At 46.2% G+C, this 17,470-nt stretch overlaps 1 protein-coding gene across 1 annotated transcript; it reads left to right on the top strand.

Annotated features, from left to right (window-relative positions):
• The first annotated feature begins 3,659 nt into the window (after positions 1–3,659).
• LOC130482219 (zinc finger protein 883-like) lies at positions 3,660–16,965 on the top strand. The gene is made up of 2 exons (XM_056855005.1): positions 3,660–5,075; positions 16,471–16,965. Exons 1-2 carry the CDS (start codon positions 3,660–3,662, stop codon positions 16,954–16,956), a joined length of 1,902 nt encoding a protein of 633 aa, XP_056710983.1. The 3' UTR covers positions 16,957–16,965.
• Positions 16,966–17,470: the final 505 nt, after the last annotated feature.

Below are 17,470 nucleotides of genomic sequence, written 5' to 3' on the forward strand. Positions count from 1 at the left end.
CAGGGAGGGCCATCCTTAGGCAGGACTGCTTGTCTGTTAGAGGTTACAAATGCTTCCATCCTTCTCTGATCTTCCAAGAAGCAGGACAACAACTGAGTTTCTTTGGAATGCCTAAATATTTTGTTGCTAGAAGTAACTGAACTATTTGTTTCCTCCAAAGGATTTCCTGAACCTGACTATCTATCTTACCTGGAAGAAGGTGAAGATCCATTTGCCTTGGATTCAGAGGAAGAGGAGAGATTAGCAGGTAGGTGCTTAGGTGGGCGTACACCTTTGTTGCCTTGGAGTAGAGGGATGGACTGTGGCTCAGTGAAAAAGACTCTGCTTTGCATGCAGAAGGTACCAGTCTCATTCAACGCCATCTCCAGTTAAACATGACCAGGAAGTAGAAGAGTGGGGAAACAAACCCTGTTCTCCAGATTAGAGTCCTACATTCATATGGAGAAGTGGGGAATAAAATCCGGTTCACCAGATTAGAGTCCTCCATTCATATGGAGAAGTGGGGAATAAAACCCGGTTCACCAGATTAGAGTCCGCTGCTCTTAACTACTACATTACACTGGGTCGCTATGTAAGTGGAGCAATAAAGGGGCCAGCACTCCCCTGATGTACTCCCTTCTGTAGGGAAATTATGTCGGAAAGTTATCCGTATAACCCGTAGCAGACTTGTGCAGTGGGATTAGAATACAGAATCTTAATCGGAGCCAAAAATATTTTTCCTTTCTGGAAATTCCTATTTTACTGGAGCAGGGAAAGAGAAGTCATGATTCTCCCCCCGCCCCAAGGGGAAAGTACAGTGAGGAGACAGGAACAGATTTTTCAGCTTCATGGGACTGCATTCGAAGAGAAGTTTAAGGTCTTAACCTGAGGACCCAACAGTGGGAGCTGAGGGATGTATAGGTAGGGTGATCTCTGACGCAGGTGCCAGCAGATTATGCAGTTGGTCCAGGAAAACACCACCAGAACTCCTTGCTACTAGAAAAGCAGTGCTCGTTTATTTTACAGTGCACAGATATAACACAAATCCTTATACACTCCTCCGCTTATAGCATCCCAACACATGGGCTTGATTCCCATTCAGTTATATTCACAATGCCGTCTCAGGCACCAATCACAGTAGTTTGCTATGTCATACTGAGTTGCTAATACATTGCATCAGTCTCCTGGCCATAACCAGTTCTGGCCAGCTCCCTCAGGCTCTCCAGGGAGTTTCCAGACCTGTTGCATCATTCCAGATCCACTTGATCTAAATGCTTGTCAAACTAATCTGACAGCCTTGCAACTCTGACACTCCTTCTCAAGGGTATTAGATTAGTTTGGTTAAATGCATAAACCTGCTACAATCCACAATCTTAGTAAACAGATCAGCCACATTACCAGTACTTGTACATTTCATAATATATACTAGATTTTTATTTACAGCATCAGCCACGTTTTCATACCTTATTCTGATATGCTTGCTTTTCCCTTTAAAGCATTGCTCATTGGCAAGCTGCCTTGTGGCCTGATTGTCAGTATATATTTTCACTGGTATGGTTACAGCCACATTTAGTTCATTCAGGAGATATACAAACCATTCCACCTGGTTAATACACTCACTTACAGCACTATATTCCGCTTCACATGAACTCATGGCTACAAATGATTGTTTTAATGATTTCCAGTGTATGGGTGCTTTGCCAAGATATACCACATAATCGGTGGTTGATTTGGCACCTCTCTGATCTGCCCAAGATGCGTCTGCATAGGCAGTCAGTTCCCCATTATCTGCTTCCAGGCATAGCTGCTTATGCACAGATCCCTTCAGGTATCTGAGTACACGCTTCGCTGCCTTGGCAAGAGCTTTTCTGTCCCGGTCTCTCTCAACTGCGGTAACAGGCGCTTGCTCTACGGCCCCCCACTGGGCCTCCCGCTTGAGATATTGCTCTAGCCTCACTGACCAAACATGGTAATTTTCCCGAGGTGAGCTTCTCAATGGGAATCAGAGACTGAGCCATTACTCACACAGTCTCTTGCTGCTTCCATAGCTTCTGGACTCCTGGACGCTGCTATGCTATCACCACACGTAACTTGCGCGGCGTAGCGGATCTGGGCCCATAGCCCTGACGCTGGTGCCAGCGGATTATGCAGTTGGTCCAGGAAAACACCACCAGAACTCCTTGCTACTAGAAAAGCAGTGCTCGTTTATTTTACAGTGCACAGATATAACACAAATCCTTATACACTCCACTTATAGCATCCCAACACATGGGCTTGATTCCCATTCAGTTATATTCACAATGCCGTCTCAGGCACCAATCACAGTAGTTTGCTATGTCATACTGAGTTGCTAATACATTGCATCAGTCTCCTGGCCATAACCAGTTCTGGCCAGCTCCCTCAGGCTCTCCAGGGAGTTTCCAGACCTGTTGCATCATTCCAGATCCACTTGATATAAATGCTTGTCAAACTAATCTGACATGTCTGTATATAAAGTGCTGTTAAGTCATAGATGCCTTGAAAACCCTGGGGGGTCGCCGTAAGCCAACAGGTGCTCAGAGGTGGTTTGTCATACCCTGCCTTTGCATAGTGACCCTGGTATTCCTTGGTGGTCTCCCATCGAAGCACTAACCAGGGCTGACCCTACTTAGCTTCCTAGATCTGATGAGATGGGCTGGGGAAGGGGGGACTGCCTGAGCCATTCAGGTCAGGGCATATGTTGATTTCTATTTTTTAAAAAACTTGAAAAAGCCTTGAAAAAAGAGGAGGGAGGGAAATGGCTGGCATAGAGACTGGGGCATGGAAGGTGTGGGGAACCCTTCCACGTTGAAGTCCCATTGCATCAGAAACAGAGAAACCACTGAACATCCATCACTGTGTGGGAAACACCTGGGTTAGAATGAGGAATGGCCAGAGAACATTCCCTCAATGCAAGGGAGGTAGTCCAGTGGAGAGAAATTAGTATGGGATAACCCCCCAGTAGTCTTTGATAGCAAAAAACAACAACCAAGCAGGAGGTTGATAAAGATCCTCCCCATATATCTAAAGAAAAGGACTCTGGTCCAGTGAAGCTTATGCTAAAGCAGACTGTGGTATTCTGGAATACTAGGCCTTGTCAGGAAGATGCTGCTCCAAAGGATACAGGTAGAATAGATCCGCTCTTTGGTGTTCACTGGCAAAGAACCCCACTGATAGCTCCTCTGTGGCAGTGTCTCTTGCAACAAACTTCCACCCCATTGAGCTTCGGCCAGGCAATGCTTTCATAACTGTCCATCTACTCTTTCAACCCTGGTCGTCTTTTCATTCTGAAGCAGGCTTTTCCTGGTTCAGCTGCTGTTTTTTCCTACATCACCATTCTAAGTTGCCTAGCATTATCAGGTCAGGAGGGAGATTAAAATAGACTGAGAGATGATGTTTATGTTTATTCTGAACAAGCGCTAATTTTTTTGGCCACTGACTAAAGGAGGCATTCTTCCACTGCACCCCTAACCAAGATTCGGACTCTCTTTATTCCAGCAGGTGATTGGGATCATGTGGAATATTACAGGGAGCTCTCTGGGATGTCACTGGAAACACCCATTCACAGAACAGAAGAAGAAGACTTTGAGGTTCAAGAAGAATCAAGGAGAAAGAGGGGGAGAGATAAATCCATAGCTGGACAGAGTGGTGAGATCCATAAAATGCCAATCGAACAAGAGTATCCCAAAGGAAGGAGAGGGAATAAGAGCTCTTTGGGTGAGAGAACGTTCCGCTGTGAATCCATCCTTAATCCACTTTGCAAAATCCAAGGAGGAGAGAAAGCATTCAAGTGCTGGGAGTGTGGAAAGAACTTTGCTAACAGCCTCAGCCTTAAGGCGCATCAGAGATCCCACATAGCAGAGAAGCTCTATAAATGCTCAGGCTGTAGCAACAGTTTTTCTAACCAGTTGAGTCTTATTGAGCACCAGCAAATTCACATAGGGGAGAAACCACATCAACCACTGGAATGTGGAAAACATTCCAGTAAGAGGGAAAAGCTTGCCAAACATCAATCCATTCACTCAACCAAGAAACCAAATAAAGTTGAGGAAGAAGGAAAGTGCTTCAGGGAGCGCAAGCAACTTGCATCACAACCAAGCAGCTGCACAGGGGGAAAGCCATATAAATGTACGGAATGTGGAAAGGACTTCAAATGCAGCAGTTCGCTGTCTCTACATAGACGAATCCATTCAGGAGAGAGACCATACCAATGCTCAGACTGCAGCTGGAGTTTTTCTGATCAATCAACATATGTTAGACACCTGAGAATCCACACAGGAGAAAAACCATATAAATGTTTAGACTGCAAAAAGACCTTCCGTTTGAGTTCACATCTCAGCATACACCAAAGAACCCACAGAGGGACTAAACCATACAAGTGCCTGGAGTGTGGGAAAAGTTTCACTAGTGGCTCAGGCCTTATTTACCATCACAGAATTCACACAGGAGAGAAATCGTATAAATGCCTGGAATGTGGAAAGAGTTTCAGAAACAGCACTGGCCTTGCATCTCATCAGAGAATCCACACAGGGGAAAAAAGATTCAAATGCTCAGTGTGTGATAAGAGCTTCCGATGGAGCACAGCTCTCACTTACCATCAAAGAATCCACACAGGGGAGAAACCATATAAGTGCTTGGAATGTGGGAAAGGTTTCAATCATAATTCACACTTTGCTTCACATCGAAGGAGCCACACTGGTGAGAAACCGTATAAATGTGCCGAGTGTGGAAAGGGCTTCAGCCAGAGCTCACATCTCAATGAACATCGAAAACGGCACAAAGGAGAGAAACCATATAAATGCTCTGTGTGTGGAAAGAGCTTTACATTGTGCGGGTACTTAACCAACCATAAGAGAATACACACTGAGGAGAAGCCACACAAGTGCTCAGAGTGTGGAAGGACCTTCAGACTCAGCATGAGTCTAAAGGCACATGAAAGAACCCACTCAGGAGAGAAGCCATATAAATGCCTGGAGTGTGGAAAGAGCTTCAGGCAGGCCTCACACCTTAGTCAACACCGAAGAATTCACACAGGGGAGAAGCCTTATACCTGCTTGGAATGTGGGAAGAGCTTCTGTGTGAGCTCAGGCCTTGCAAGTCATCAAAGAACCCATACAGGAGAGAAACCTTATCAGTGCTTGGAGTGCCTAAAATGTTTCCGTAGTCGTAGCCATCTTGCTGTACATCAAAAAGTCCACACTGGAGACAAACCAAGCATGGTGTAGTGGCTAAGAGCGGTGGTTTGGAGTGGTGGACTCTGATCTGGAGAACTGGGTTTGATTTCCCACTCCTCCATATGAGCAGTGGAGGCTAATCTGGGGAACTGGGTCGGTTTCCCCACTCCTACACATGAAGCCAGCTGCGTGACCTTGGGCTGGTCACATTCTCTCAGCCCCACCTACCTTACAGGGTGTCTGTTGTGGGGAAGGGAAGGTGATTGTAAGCCAGTTTGAATCTCCCTTAAATTATTTATTACTACATTTCTACCCCACTCTCCCCAATTCGAAGGTCGGGCTCAGAGTGGCTTAAGTGGTAGAGAAAGTCAGCATATAAAAACCAACTCTTCTTCTAAATGTCCCAAATATGGAAAGAGCTACAAACACTACAGAAGCCTTATCATAAAAGAACTCACCTAAGGAAGAAATCCATATAAAAGACATGACTCCATGCTAACGGAGTCAATCTTAAGAAACATGTAGTGTCCACTTTGAAGGAACTTTATAAATGTGTGGAGTGTGAAAAAAAATGCTTTAGGTGGAACAAACAGCTTATTTCCCATCAGGGAATCTGCATCTGAGAAATAGCATACCTGGAGCATGGGAAGAGTTTCAACAGTAATTCAAGATCCACCAAAGAATCACCACAACAGTTCTCAATACTGCTTAAGTCATGCCATCGTTATGTTACCAATGAGAATTAACCCCCAAATAATTTCTCAAAACAATAATCATACATCACCTTAAAAAATTACACTGAAAAACATGAAATTAGTAGATATGACACTTAGGTGTAAAAGGCAGATATAATAGATCAGAATTCTAAAGTGAAGTAGAAATTAGCAGTTGGAAATTTCTAGTTTAAAGAAATAAATTTGAAATAATTGTGGTTTATCTGGGCAAAGCTGAATCAAATATACGTATTAGGGGGGGAAATAGTTGTAGTCAAAGAGTAATTGTTTAACTTTTAAAAATTCCAAACGCTGGGTCTTTTTTTCGTCCAAAAACAATGCAAAAGGCAGGAAGTGACATTATGGCCCCAAATAATCTAATTCATCAAATTTCTTAGAAACTCTGCAAAGTGTGAATTATGAGTGAAATTTTATCCACATTCCAAGCCTATGCAATGCACTTACAGGAAGTTAAGCTCAAAGTTAATTGAGTTGCAACTCTAGTCTTTGATTTCAGGCCTTCTTCATTTTAGGGCTGCCTTTCTGTTTGCATCTCCTTTTTCTGCTGGTATGGGAGAGAGTCACACATTAACCTAGACCCAGAATTTCTCAGCACCATTGTACCAGGTAGGGAATCCAGTGTGGTGAGATTTCTGTTAGGGTCACCAGTTTAAATCTGTTCCCATTTGGAGAGCAAAGAACACCATTGCATGGTCTCAGTCTTGTTAATGGAATAGGTTCTTGAACAGTAGACCTGAGAATTTGCTTTTTAACATTTCAGCAGTGTTTTCACTGTTCCACCCTTGAGAAACAGATAGTTGGTGAATAAATGGCCTTATGCCCATACTAAATCTTACAATAATTAGAACATAGTTTGAAATAATTATTATTGGGAAAATGACATTCAGTGCCCATTCAGAGGAAATGAATTAAATAGTTTTAATAGTTACATGAGGTTACATAATTCGACATACATCCTAAATCCTGAATTTCTGAGATCTGGGTTGTGGTGAGATCTTATCTTTTCTGAAAGTGCTTTGATGAGAATCTTAGAAATTGTATTATTTTAAAAAATTTATAAGAGAAACATGTATGCTTTATATTTTTTAATTTCATTGACATGCTAACATTTTTGTATCATTGTGATTGTTTGATATTTGATCATTTCAAAAGTGATCAGACTGTTTTCAAATAAAAAAATCTTAAAACATTGATCTTTGTCTGGGACACAAGGTTTTCAGTTGACACCTAGAATAAATAAACTTCTGACCTGTCGTCTGTCAGAGGGCTAATTACTTGTATGAGATTAGCTATTAGAGAGAATATAAGCAGAATTATGTTCTGACCTGGATTACCCAGGCTAGCCTGCTCTCGTCAGATCTTGGAAGCTAAGCAGGGTTGGCTCTGGTTAGTACTAGGATGGGAGGCCACCAGGGTTGCTACCCAGAGACAGAATACCTCTGAATGTCACTTGCCTTGAAAACCCTACACACTCGCCATAAGTTGGCTGCAACTTGACAGCATTTTCCCTGTGCTTCAGTGATTAATACATTGATTCGGATCAGACAAAAAGACTCTTGGTTTCCACAGGCGTATTTGGACAGTAATGTTTTCGCCATGGGTGGGATGATGCTCCATTACAGCAAAGCTAACCATCTGCACTCTGAGATCAGTCGCAATTCATGAGGGGCACAGACAGGAGGTAGATGTAATTTCCCCTTGACGAACGAGGAGAGTGTCAAAAAAGGGACAGCATCTCTGACTCCCCACCTTCCCTCACACCTTCTTGCCTACCTGATGTTCCCTCCTCTCTCGTCGACTGACTCAGCAAAGTAGGGGCGAGAAACAATTGTCTGTGGAAAGCAAGCTGCATCAGAGAATCATAGAGTTGGAAGTAACCTCCAGGGTCATCTAGTCCAACCCCCTTCACAATGCAGGAAATTCACAACTACCCCCCCTCACAGTGACAACCCTACTCCACGCGCAGAAGAAGACTTTATCATTTCCTTTGTACCTACTCCTAAGTGGCCGTTGCCACCCCATCCCCATTTTTGTACAACATATTTGGTTGCTACAAACCTGCACATTTTTCCAGGTTTACACCCTGGCCTAGAGGTCCTGTTGGGTGCTTTTAAAAAAAAATAATCTGTGGGGGTAGGAGGGCAAAATACTGTTAGATATATAGGTTACAACAGTCCCTTTCATGATATGTTTTGCAGTGTAATGGACCCAACACTGCCTATCGTGTTCCTACAATAGCAGAGGCTTCCCAGCATTCACCTTCACACAGTGATGGATGTTCAGTGGTTTCTCTGTTTCTGATGCAGTGGGACTTCAACGTTCCCCACACATTCCATGCCCCAGTCTCTATGCCAGCCATTTCCCTCCCTCCTCTTTTTTAAAGGCTTTTTCAAGTTTTTTTAAAAAAATAGTAATCAACATATGCCCTGACCTGAATGGCTCAGGCAGTCCCCCCTTCCCCAGCCCATCTCATCAGATCTAGGAAGCTAAGTAGGGTCAGCCCTGGTTAGTGCTTGGATGGGAGACCATTCTGGGCTGCCATTCAGGATTGGGACTGGGAACCACTTTTGCAGTGGTTAGGGTAAGAGGACTAGCGAACTGAAACTTAAGCCTGGCAAAATCGAGATGCTACCGGAAAGTGGGGGGGGGGGAGATAGAAGAGGTGTGAACCAGAAAATGGGATATCTCCTGTTCTGGAAGGGGTTGCACCTAAAGGAGCAGGTTCAGAGCTTAGGGGTACTTCTGGACCTGAGGCTATCTCAAAGTTTCTGAGCAACATACAGCTGCCAGCTTGGAACAAGCTACAACAGGAATTGTTGGAAACTCCTCTAAAAGATACTGAGATTGCAAAAACAATAACAAAATATGAAAAGTGGTAAGACTTCTGGGCCAGATGGGTATAAGGCTCTCACCAGTGAACTGGTACTTTACTTGGTTCAGACCGCAGGAGATGCACAAGATTCTGGTGTTTTGCCAAAGTCAATGTATGAAGCATCCATTACAGTTCTGCCTAAGCCAGGGAAAGATTCACTTCTGGGTTCTAACTACAGGCCAATACCCCTCCTAAACACCGATGGGGAAAAAAATCCTTTTAACAGGCAATACACTTTACAATACAATACCCTTGCAATACACTTTACAAACACTGATGGGGGGGGGGGAAATCCTCTCAACAGCCCAGGGCAATAAATGAGTATCACCCGTGTTGCTCCATCCAAATCAAGTAGGTTTTTGTCCCAAGGAGATAAAGTGCTAATCATCTCAGACACCTGATGGATATTATTGCTGCTATAGAAACCAGCTAAGATCCTTTGCTGGATTAACTGGGTAAAGATACTTTATAAGGAGTATTTACTAATAGGTTCCATTCAGAGATCTTTCCTGTTGCTCGTGGCATATGCCAAGGTTGCCCTCTTTCACCTCTACTAGAGCCCTTGTCATGTGCCATTGTCATGTGGCAATCAGTTGGCCACTAAAGGTATCAAAGTAGGGGACCCTGAACTCAAGCTGCTGTTGCATACAGACAATGCTCTGCTTCTGTTGTCTAGAATCACAGAGTTGGAAGGGACCACCAGGGTCATCTAGTCCAACCCTCTGCACAATGCAGGAAATCCACAACTATCTCCCCCCCCCCCACACACACACGCAGTGACCCCTACTCCATGCCCAGAAGATGGCCAAGATGCCCTCCCTCTCATGAACTGCCTAAGGTTATAGAATCAGCACTGCTGACAGATGGCTGTCCAACCTCTTCATAAAAATCTCCAGAGAAGGAGCGCTTACCACCTCTCGAGGAAGCCTGTTCCACTGAGAAACCGCTCTAACGGTTAGAAAATTCTTCTTAATGTTGAGACAGAAATTCTTTTGATTTAATTTCAACCCATTGGTTCTGGTCCGACCTTCTGGGGAAACAGAAAAAAACTCAGCACCCTCCTCTATATGACAGCCCTTCAAGTACTTGAAGATGGTTATCATATCCCCTCTCAGCCTTCTCCTCTCCAGGCTAAACATACCCAGCTCCTTCAACCTTTCCTCACAGGACTTGGTGTCCAGACCCCTCACCATCTTTGATGTCCTCCTTTGGACACGTTCCAGCTTGTCTACATCTTTCTTAAATTGTGGTGCCCAAAATTGAACATAATACTCTAGGTGAGGTCTAACCAGAGCAACCCTATGGGCAATCACGCATTCCCTATGGGCAATCATGCATTGCCTAAGGGCAATCTCTGCCCTTAGTTTTAGTACATCCCGTACCAACCGGAATCTGACCACCCTAGCTAGGGTTGCCAGGTCCTCCCTAGCCACAGGCAGGGGATGGGGGCATAGGGGTTGCCAGATCTAGGTTGGGAATCTCCTGGAGATTTGAGGATGGATCCTGGGGAGGGCAAGGATCTCAGTGGGGTGCAATGCCATAGCGTGCATCTCCTCCAAATCATCCATTTCTCCAGGGGAGCTGATCTCTGTAGTCTGGATGAGCCCTAATTCCAGGGGATCCCCAGGTCCCACCTAGGGAGTGGCATCCCTAAGTTAGCAGCCGGAATGAAGACATGCAGCTCATTCATTTATCATTCGCCAAGCAGCTAAGTGCCCTGACCTGGATGGCCCAGGCTAGCCTGATCTCTTCATATCTCAGAAGCTAAGCTGGGTCAGCCCTGGTTAGTATTTGGATGGGAGACCACCAAGGAAGTCCAGGGTTGCTGTGCAGAGGAAGGCACTGGCAAACCACCTCTGTTAGTCTCTTGCCATGAAAACCCCAAAAGGGGTCGCCATAAGTCGGCTGCAACTTGACAGCACTTTACACACACACAGGCAGCTAAGTAGCCCTTATTGAACTATCCGTGTTTGTTGTGCTGCTTTCTGGGAAGGGTTTGCTAGACTCGCGGTGCTGCAACAGTTAAACCAACAGAGTTCCTGTTCCTGGAGGAGGGGGGGGGAAATGAAGGATGGGGGGTGTCAATACCGGTTGCACCTTCCTGTTTCACATTTTTCTCTCTCTCTCCCCCCCCCCTTTTGTCTTGCAAAATGGGCTTTTGGACTTTCCTGCCCCGGTGCAATGCAGAGCCGTGTGCGACAGGTGCATGCAAAGGTCAGTGGGGAGGAGGGGGATCTGGGGAAAGGGAGAATGGACATGGTTGGGTGGGTGGGGGGGGGGCAGGAGACCCAGAGAGACCCCCTCCTTTCCCCAAACTCGCTCTCTTTGCAGCCTAGGGCAGGCTCGGTGTGTTGGTGTGACTTGCAAGGATCTTCCCAGCTCCAGTTCAGGATCGCTCCAGATCAGCCGAAGGAGCCACCAGGAGATCACCAAAGCACCTGTAGCTGGAATAAAGGTGTGTGCGGGGAGGGAAGGATCACAGTGACAGTGATGGGACAGAAAGGAAGCCAGCCTCGCCGCTGACTTTGGAGGGCTTGTCAACTGGAGGGCGAATTTCACCCCGTGCAACTTCTCTCTTAGTTTGTTGCCTACAACCTGGACTTTAAAAAAAAAATTTATTAAATTTTTAAACAAAAAGAAAAACAATGCAAACGACAACAAATAGAAAAGAAAAAAGTACAACAATATAGAGAACGACATAATAAGGATGATATAGCTATGTAAAATAAAAGAAAGGTTCAAAATACAATCATTACATGCTTATTGCAATCAACTTACCCATTTTGTTCCCACCTCCCTCCACCATGTTGAACTTCCGGAGAAGTGTCTGAACAGTTTATTAATAGATTATTTAACAATAATTTGTATTACCGAATTGTATCTGCAACTTGTTCACTATATCAATAAAATTCATTTTTGCCAGCCTTATGCAAAGGCTTTTAACCACATAATTTGAAATTCTTCCACATCCTTCCCGTGCAGGGAGTCTGTTAATTTTGCCATCCGCATGGACTTATAAAAAGAATGCCCTGCCTCTTTAAAAGGGTGAAGGGGAGTCCCCTGCGCAAGCACCAGGTCGTTATTAGGGTGGCCAGGTCCCTCTTCGCCACCTGCGGGAGGTTTTTGGGGTGGAGCCTGAGGAGGGTGGGGTTTGGGGAGGGGCTTCAATGCCATAGAGTCCAATGGCCAAAGTGGCTATTTTCTCCAGGTGAACTGATCTCTATCGGCTGGAGGTCAGCGGTAATAGCAGGAGATCTCCAGCTCGCACCTGGAGGTTGGGGGAGAAAACAGGCACCTCTATACTAATACCAAAGGTTAGGAAAATAGTATAGGAGCGAAGAACATTTACAAACAAGGTGCAATTTATATAAACTATGAGATACCTATATACATATATATATATATATACATATATATATATATATATATATATATATATACACACACACACACACACACACACACACACACACACACACATAACAAACACAAGTAACCACGCTATAACCAACACACAGTATGTACAAAATATACAATCTCTGTAAGTATGTTTTATTCATTTAACTTTGTATCTTGAATAGCTGTAATCTAGAGTATATGGCTATGTACTGCCATTTTAAAATACAGGAAGGACTGAAGAAGGATTCTTCATTATTGTGAATTTGAAACGGCCGTATCCTATTGAAGATTGTGGCTTCTCATTCATCTTGAATATTGAACTTGAACTCATTACTTACTTGGTATTCTGCTGAGACCTTTGAAAGACTTTTTGCCCTTTGATTGTATATTTTGTACATACTGTGTGTTGGTTATAGTGTGGTTACTTGTGCTTGTACTTTGTATGTATATAGGTATCTCAGCAGCTTATATAAATTGTACCTTGTTTGTAAATGTTCTAAGCACCTGGAGGTTGGCAACCCTAATTATTGACCTATGGGGTGACATCATATCATGATGTTTACTAGGCAGACTACATGTGCTTTACCCCCAGCAAGCTGGGTACTCATTTTACCAACCTCAGAAGGATGGAAGGCTGAGTCAACCTTGAGCCGGCTACCTGAAACCGACTTCTGTCGGGATCAAACTCAGGGTGTGAGCAGAGCTTCTGACTGCAGTATTGCAGCTTACCACGAATGTGTGGAAACAGGCAGCTGAAGCTTTTAATGACACGGTGGTCAATAATATCACCTGAAAAATAATATATCACCAACCCTCTGTTAAAGGCACAAGGACATTTCTCCCCCAAGACCTGTTGGCAACCATATGCTTCAGACTGAAGCTGGGGGATGCCTTTTGGAAATGTCTGCTCCTGTGTAAAAGTTTCCCTTCAAACATATAAGGGAGAAATAGACTAGCACAGCCTGCTTCTTGTTCTGCTAGTTCTCTGAGGGGAGTTTTGCCACATATGGAGAACACTTAAAAAATGGCATCTACTGTCTGCAGTCTGGAGTACTCCTCCTGTGTAAATGATGCCAAAATCCCCACCTATGGAATTTCTCAAGGGATTCAAGTATGGCCCCCTCCTTCTCCCCTCCCCCTGTTTTCTAGCAGAAAAGTTGCTGGCTGCAGAACAGCCCATTTTTTGGCTAGAACAGGGGTCCCCAACGAAGTGCCCATAGATGCCAGGGCACCCGCCAACACCTTTTCTGGTGCTTGCTAAGTGTTTTTAGGAAGTGGGGCCAGGTAGGTCTGATTGACTATTGGAGATTTAACTGGCTGTTTGGTTTACTAAAAAAATGTTGCTTTGGCAGCTGTCACCACTAAAGTTAAACCGTGGCGACCATTTTGTGGCTGGTTCTACCTCCTGTGACAGCTGTTTTGTGGCAGCCCTTTTGGTGCTGCACCTGCCCTGCTGTGTCAGAACTCCAAATGTGCCTGCAGTCTCAAAAAGGTTAGGGACCCGTGGGCTAGAAACTTCACGCAGAATTGCAGCATTTCTTTGCATCTCCCTTCCAGGGTCGGCATTCTCTCAGCAGTGGTAGAAAACCGTCAGCTTCAATACCACCCTAACTTTGGGCCAGATTCATCTCATTAAGAAAGTTCCCCCTTTGGGTTGATGTAGTTGAAGGCACTACACTAGCAGGTGGACCCCCACCCCCACCCCTCCCCATTCACAAAAGAGGACAGAGGACTGAACAAAGAACATTTCCTGTGTGCGGAAATGGCTGCAGGGCAGCAGAGAAATTCCCTGGCCCAGGATCTCCACCTTCCAGCTGTGCTGGATGAACCCACAAAGTCAGAAATGAAACTGGAGCTGGAGGAGCCGGTGAGTCTCAAAACAAGGATTGTATTGGAAGGTGCAGGAGATGCCTCGCCTGGAGCCTGCAGGGGAACCACCATACAGCCTCCCAGTTGGGCAGAGCCACAACGCATTAAACAGGAGCCGGAAGAGGGGCTGTCGTCACAGAAGTGGGAAGCTCAGTGGCAGGAATTCCTCAAAGCTGTGCAGTCTCCTCACCCTGGGGCAGAGATCCCACAACTGCCAGAGGCTACACCATGGCCTGTTACAAATACTTCTTTGGCCCCCTTTGAAAGAGCTGCGGCTGCCAGCCAGTGGACTAGAGAAGAAGAGGAGACCAGATTCCTACCTGCGTTTAATGGGATAGTCCCGCAAGCTGGTAACAGCCTGGATGCCATGGGTGGGGAAGAGTGCGGGCAGGTGCAAGCCGTCAAGACAGAAGACCGTGTTGGCTCTGAACAGCAACGCCTGCGCTTCAGGCAGCTCCGCTACCAGGAGGCCAAGGGGCCTCGAGAAGTTTACAGCCGACTCTGTGATCTCTGTCACCGGTGGCTGAAGCCGGAGACACACACCAAGGAGCAGATCCTGGACTTGGTGATCCTGGAGCAGTTCTTGGCCGTTCTGCCTCTGGGAATGAGGAACTGGGTGATGGAACGGGGGTCGGAGAGCTGCTTCCATGCTGTGGCCATAGCAGAGGATTTCCTTGTGCACCACCAGGAGTGTGAGAAACCAGAACACCAGGTAAGAGCGTATGCTGCTGGTGGTCAGAGTCCTTTAGGCAGACCTAGGTGATTGCTTAGGTAGCCAGAGGATGGGGAGGGTGCCAAGAGAGACTTGGAAGCAGCAGTCCCAGTGCTGCTGCCGCTTGGGTGCATGGTGTGATCAGTGGCGGCACTGTTTGCCGAGGCCTGCTGGCCTGGTCTGCCTTCCCTTACCCCCACCCCACCTCTGTGAATGAGGGAAGTAGAGCAGGCAATTGTCGAGGTCCTCCACTGTTGCCACGGTTTGGGCCCACTTGGTATGTGGGACTGTAGCAGCTCCTTGCTGGCCCATTTCTGCACATACCCAGCCAGGGGCAGCAGGATGGCACCCGGCTAGTCGCTGGCCTAGGGCCAGAAGCCCTTCGACTGCCCTTGGAAGTCGTTGCTAGACAGTTGCTGCGTGCTGAATGATGTGTCATGGAACAAAACTCTTGCCCTGCCTTGACTGGAACATTTGCTGGTGTTTTAGGATCCAGGGCAGTTCCAGGAAGAAGGGGTGACTTTCGTGGGGAAAGAAGGGGCGTTGCTGGAGGCTGCCCAGAGGGAGCTCAGCAGCAAGGTCAAACAGGAGAACAAAAGAGATGTCCATGTGCTAGGTAAGAAATGGGAGCGGCCTACCTTGATACGGCCCCTTACCTTGATAGGCTGATCTGGCTGCCTGGATCTCTGCCAAAGTAACAACGAGACTAGACTACTGTAACTGGAATCATAGAGTTGGAAGGGGCAATAGAGGCCATCTAGCCCAACCCCCTGCTCAATGCAGAATCAGCCTAGAGCATCCCTGATAAATTTTTGTCCAGCCGCTGCTTGAAGACTGCCAGTGAGGGGGAGTTTGCGACCTCCCTAGGAAGCCGATTCCACTGCTGAACGACTCTGACTGTGAATTTTTCCCCCTAATGTCAGCCAGTACCTTTCCTATTAGTCTCCTCTCAAAATCAACTCAGAAACTCCAGCTGGTGCAGAATGCCATGGCTCGGCCATTATCATGGGCTTGAAGGGCCGTTCATATTATTTTTAATTGGTGAGATGTTTTCGTGTTGTTGTTTTGTGTGCGCTACCTTGGGGACTCCAATGGGGTGGAAAGGTGGCATTCATTAGTTTGCAGAACGACGGAAGCAAGTAAATAAAATTATTCATCTGTAGCATCCATATAAGCAGCTGAAATATCTTTCTTTAAAAATAAAAGCGATAAAAAAACTGTCGCTCTACTCTGTCCTTTTCCAAACACTTAGTAAATTGAATGGACTTGATTTTTGCAGTGTGTTCTTGCTGATTTTCTTTCTCTATCCCAACAGGAGATGGAGGGCAGAGAGGGAACAACAGGGAGTCCCATTGGGTCTCCTCAGGAAGAGCACCCCGTCAGGATTTGGCTGGCAGTATCAGAAACCAAACTGGGCCTGAGAAGCTTGAGGGCCACGATGTGGAGAAGTGGAGGGATACATTTATCTCCTGTCAGGATGAAGACGGAACAATTTCGATCCAGCAAGGAATACTCAAGAGGAAGAGGCGGAGCAAGGGGGCCGGGCGTGAGAAGTTTTTCCGAGATGAGTTCAGTGTTAATAGGACACATGTGGGAGAGAAGCCGCATGAATGCTCCGTCTGCGGAAAAATATTCCGGCGGCGCTCAGACCTCAACAGTCACCAGAGAACCCACACTGGGGAGAAGCCTTATTCATGTGCAAACTGTGGGAAGCGGTTCAATCGGAGCACCAACCTCATCTCCCATCAGAGGATTCACACAGGGGAGAAACCATACAAGTGTGCAGACTGTGGGAAAAACTTTTGTCACAAGTCTGGCCTGATCAGGCACAGGAGAACCCACACGGGTGAGAAACCGTACACATGTTCTGAGTGCGGGAAGAGCTTCAGCCAGAGGCAGCACCTCATCACGCACCAGAGGAACCACACGGGAGAGAAGCCGTTCACCTGCTCTGAGTGTGGGAAAAGCTTCAACCAGAGCCAACACCTGATAACTCACCAGAGGAACCACACAGGAGAGAAACCGTTTGAGTGTCCCCAGTGCAGCAAATCTTTTTGTGACAAGTCCACTCTGATTAGACATCAGAGGAGCCACATCGGAAAGAAACCCTTCAGATGTTCCAAGTGTGACGAAAGTTTCTATCGGAGCAAACATCTCATCAGACATCAAAGAATTCACATCCAACCATCTGTGGTCTAATTTCATGGGTTCCCCTCCCCCCAAATCATGTACAATGTACATGATGTACATTGTACATAAATAATACTTGTTTGGGTGGGGATTGCTGACCTTTAATTATGGTGAGAAGGGAAAGGTTGGGAGAAGTTCTTTTGCCATAACCAGCGCGGATTGTTTGCCACATAGGTGGCAGATGGTATGGTATGAGGGTCCTACAAGCCTGTTCCCCCACTCCATGAAACACAGCACTTAAGGATGGGAGTTTGCCATGATTTGAAACTGTGGGGAAGCCTCAGGCAGGCGTACTTGTTCCTCTTGGTGCTGCAGTCTGCTTAAAGACTTCCTCTTTCGTGGAAGCTGTGGCAGAATGGTCCTGCTCAGATCTCAGGCCCTATTCCACTCCTGCCCTCTCCCAGGGATTCTCAACCTCTCCTGGAAGCGGTTGCCTTCTTCTCCTTTCCGGTAATTGCTGCCACCACCTGACCGTTGTAGGACTTGCCCACTGGGGTGGGGGTCAGGATCCCCCAGTGTCCCT

The sequence above is a fragment of the Euleptes europaea genome, chromosome 1, assembly GCF_029931775.1.
Source record: "Euleptes europaea isolate rEulEur1 chromosome 1, rEulEur1.hap1, whole genome shotgun sequence".
Taxonomy (NCBI): Eukaryota; Metazoa; Chordata; class Lepidosauria; order Squamata; family Sphaerodactylidae; genus Euleptes; species Euleptes europaea.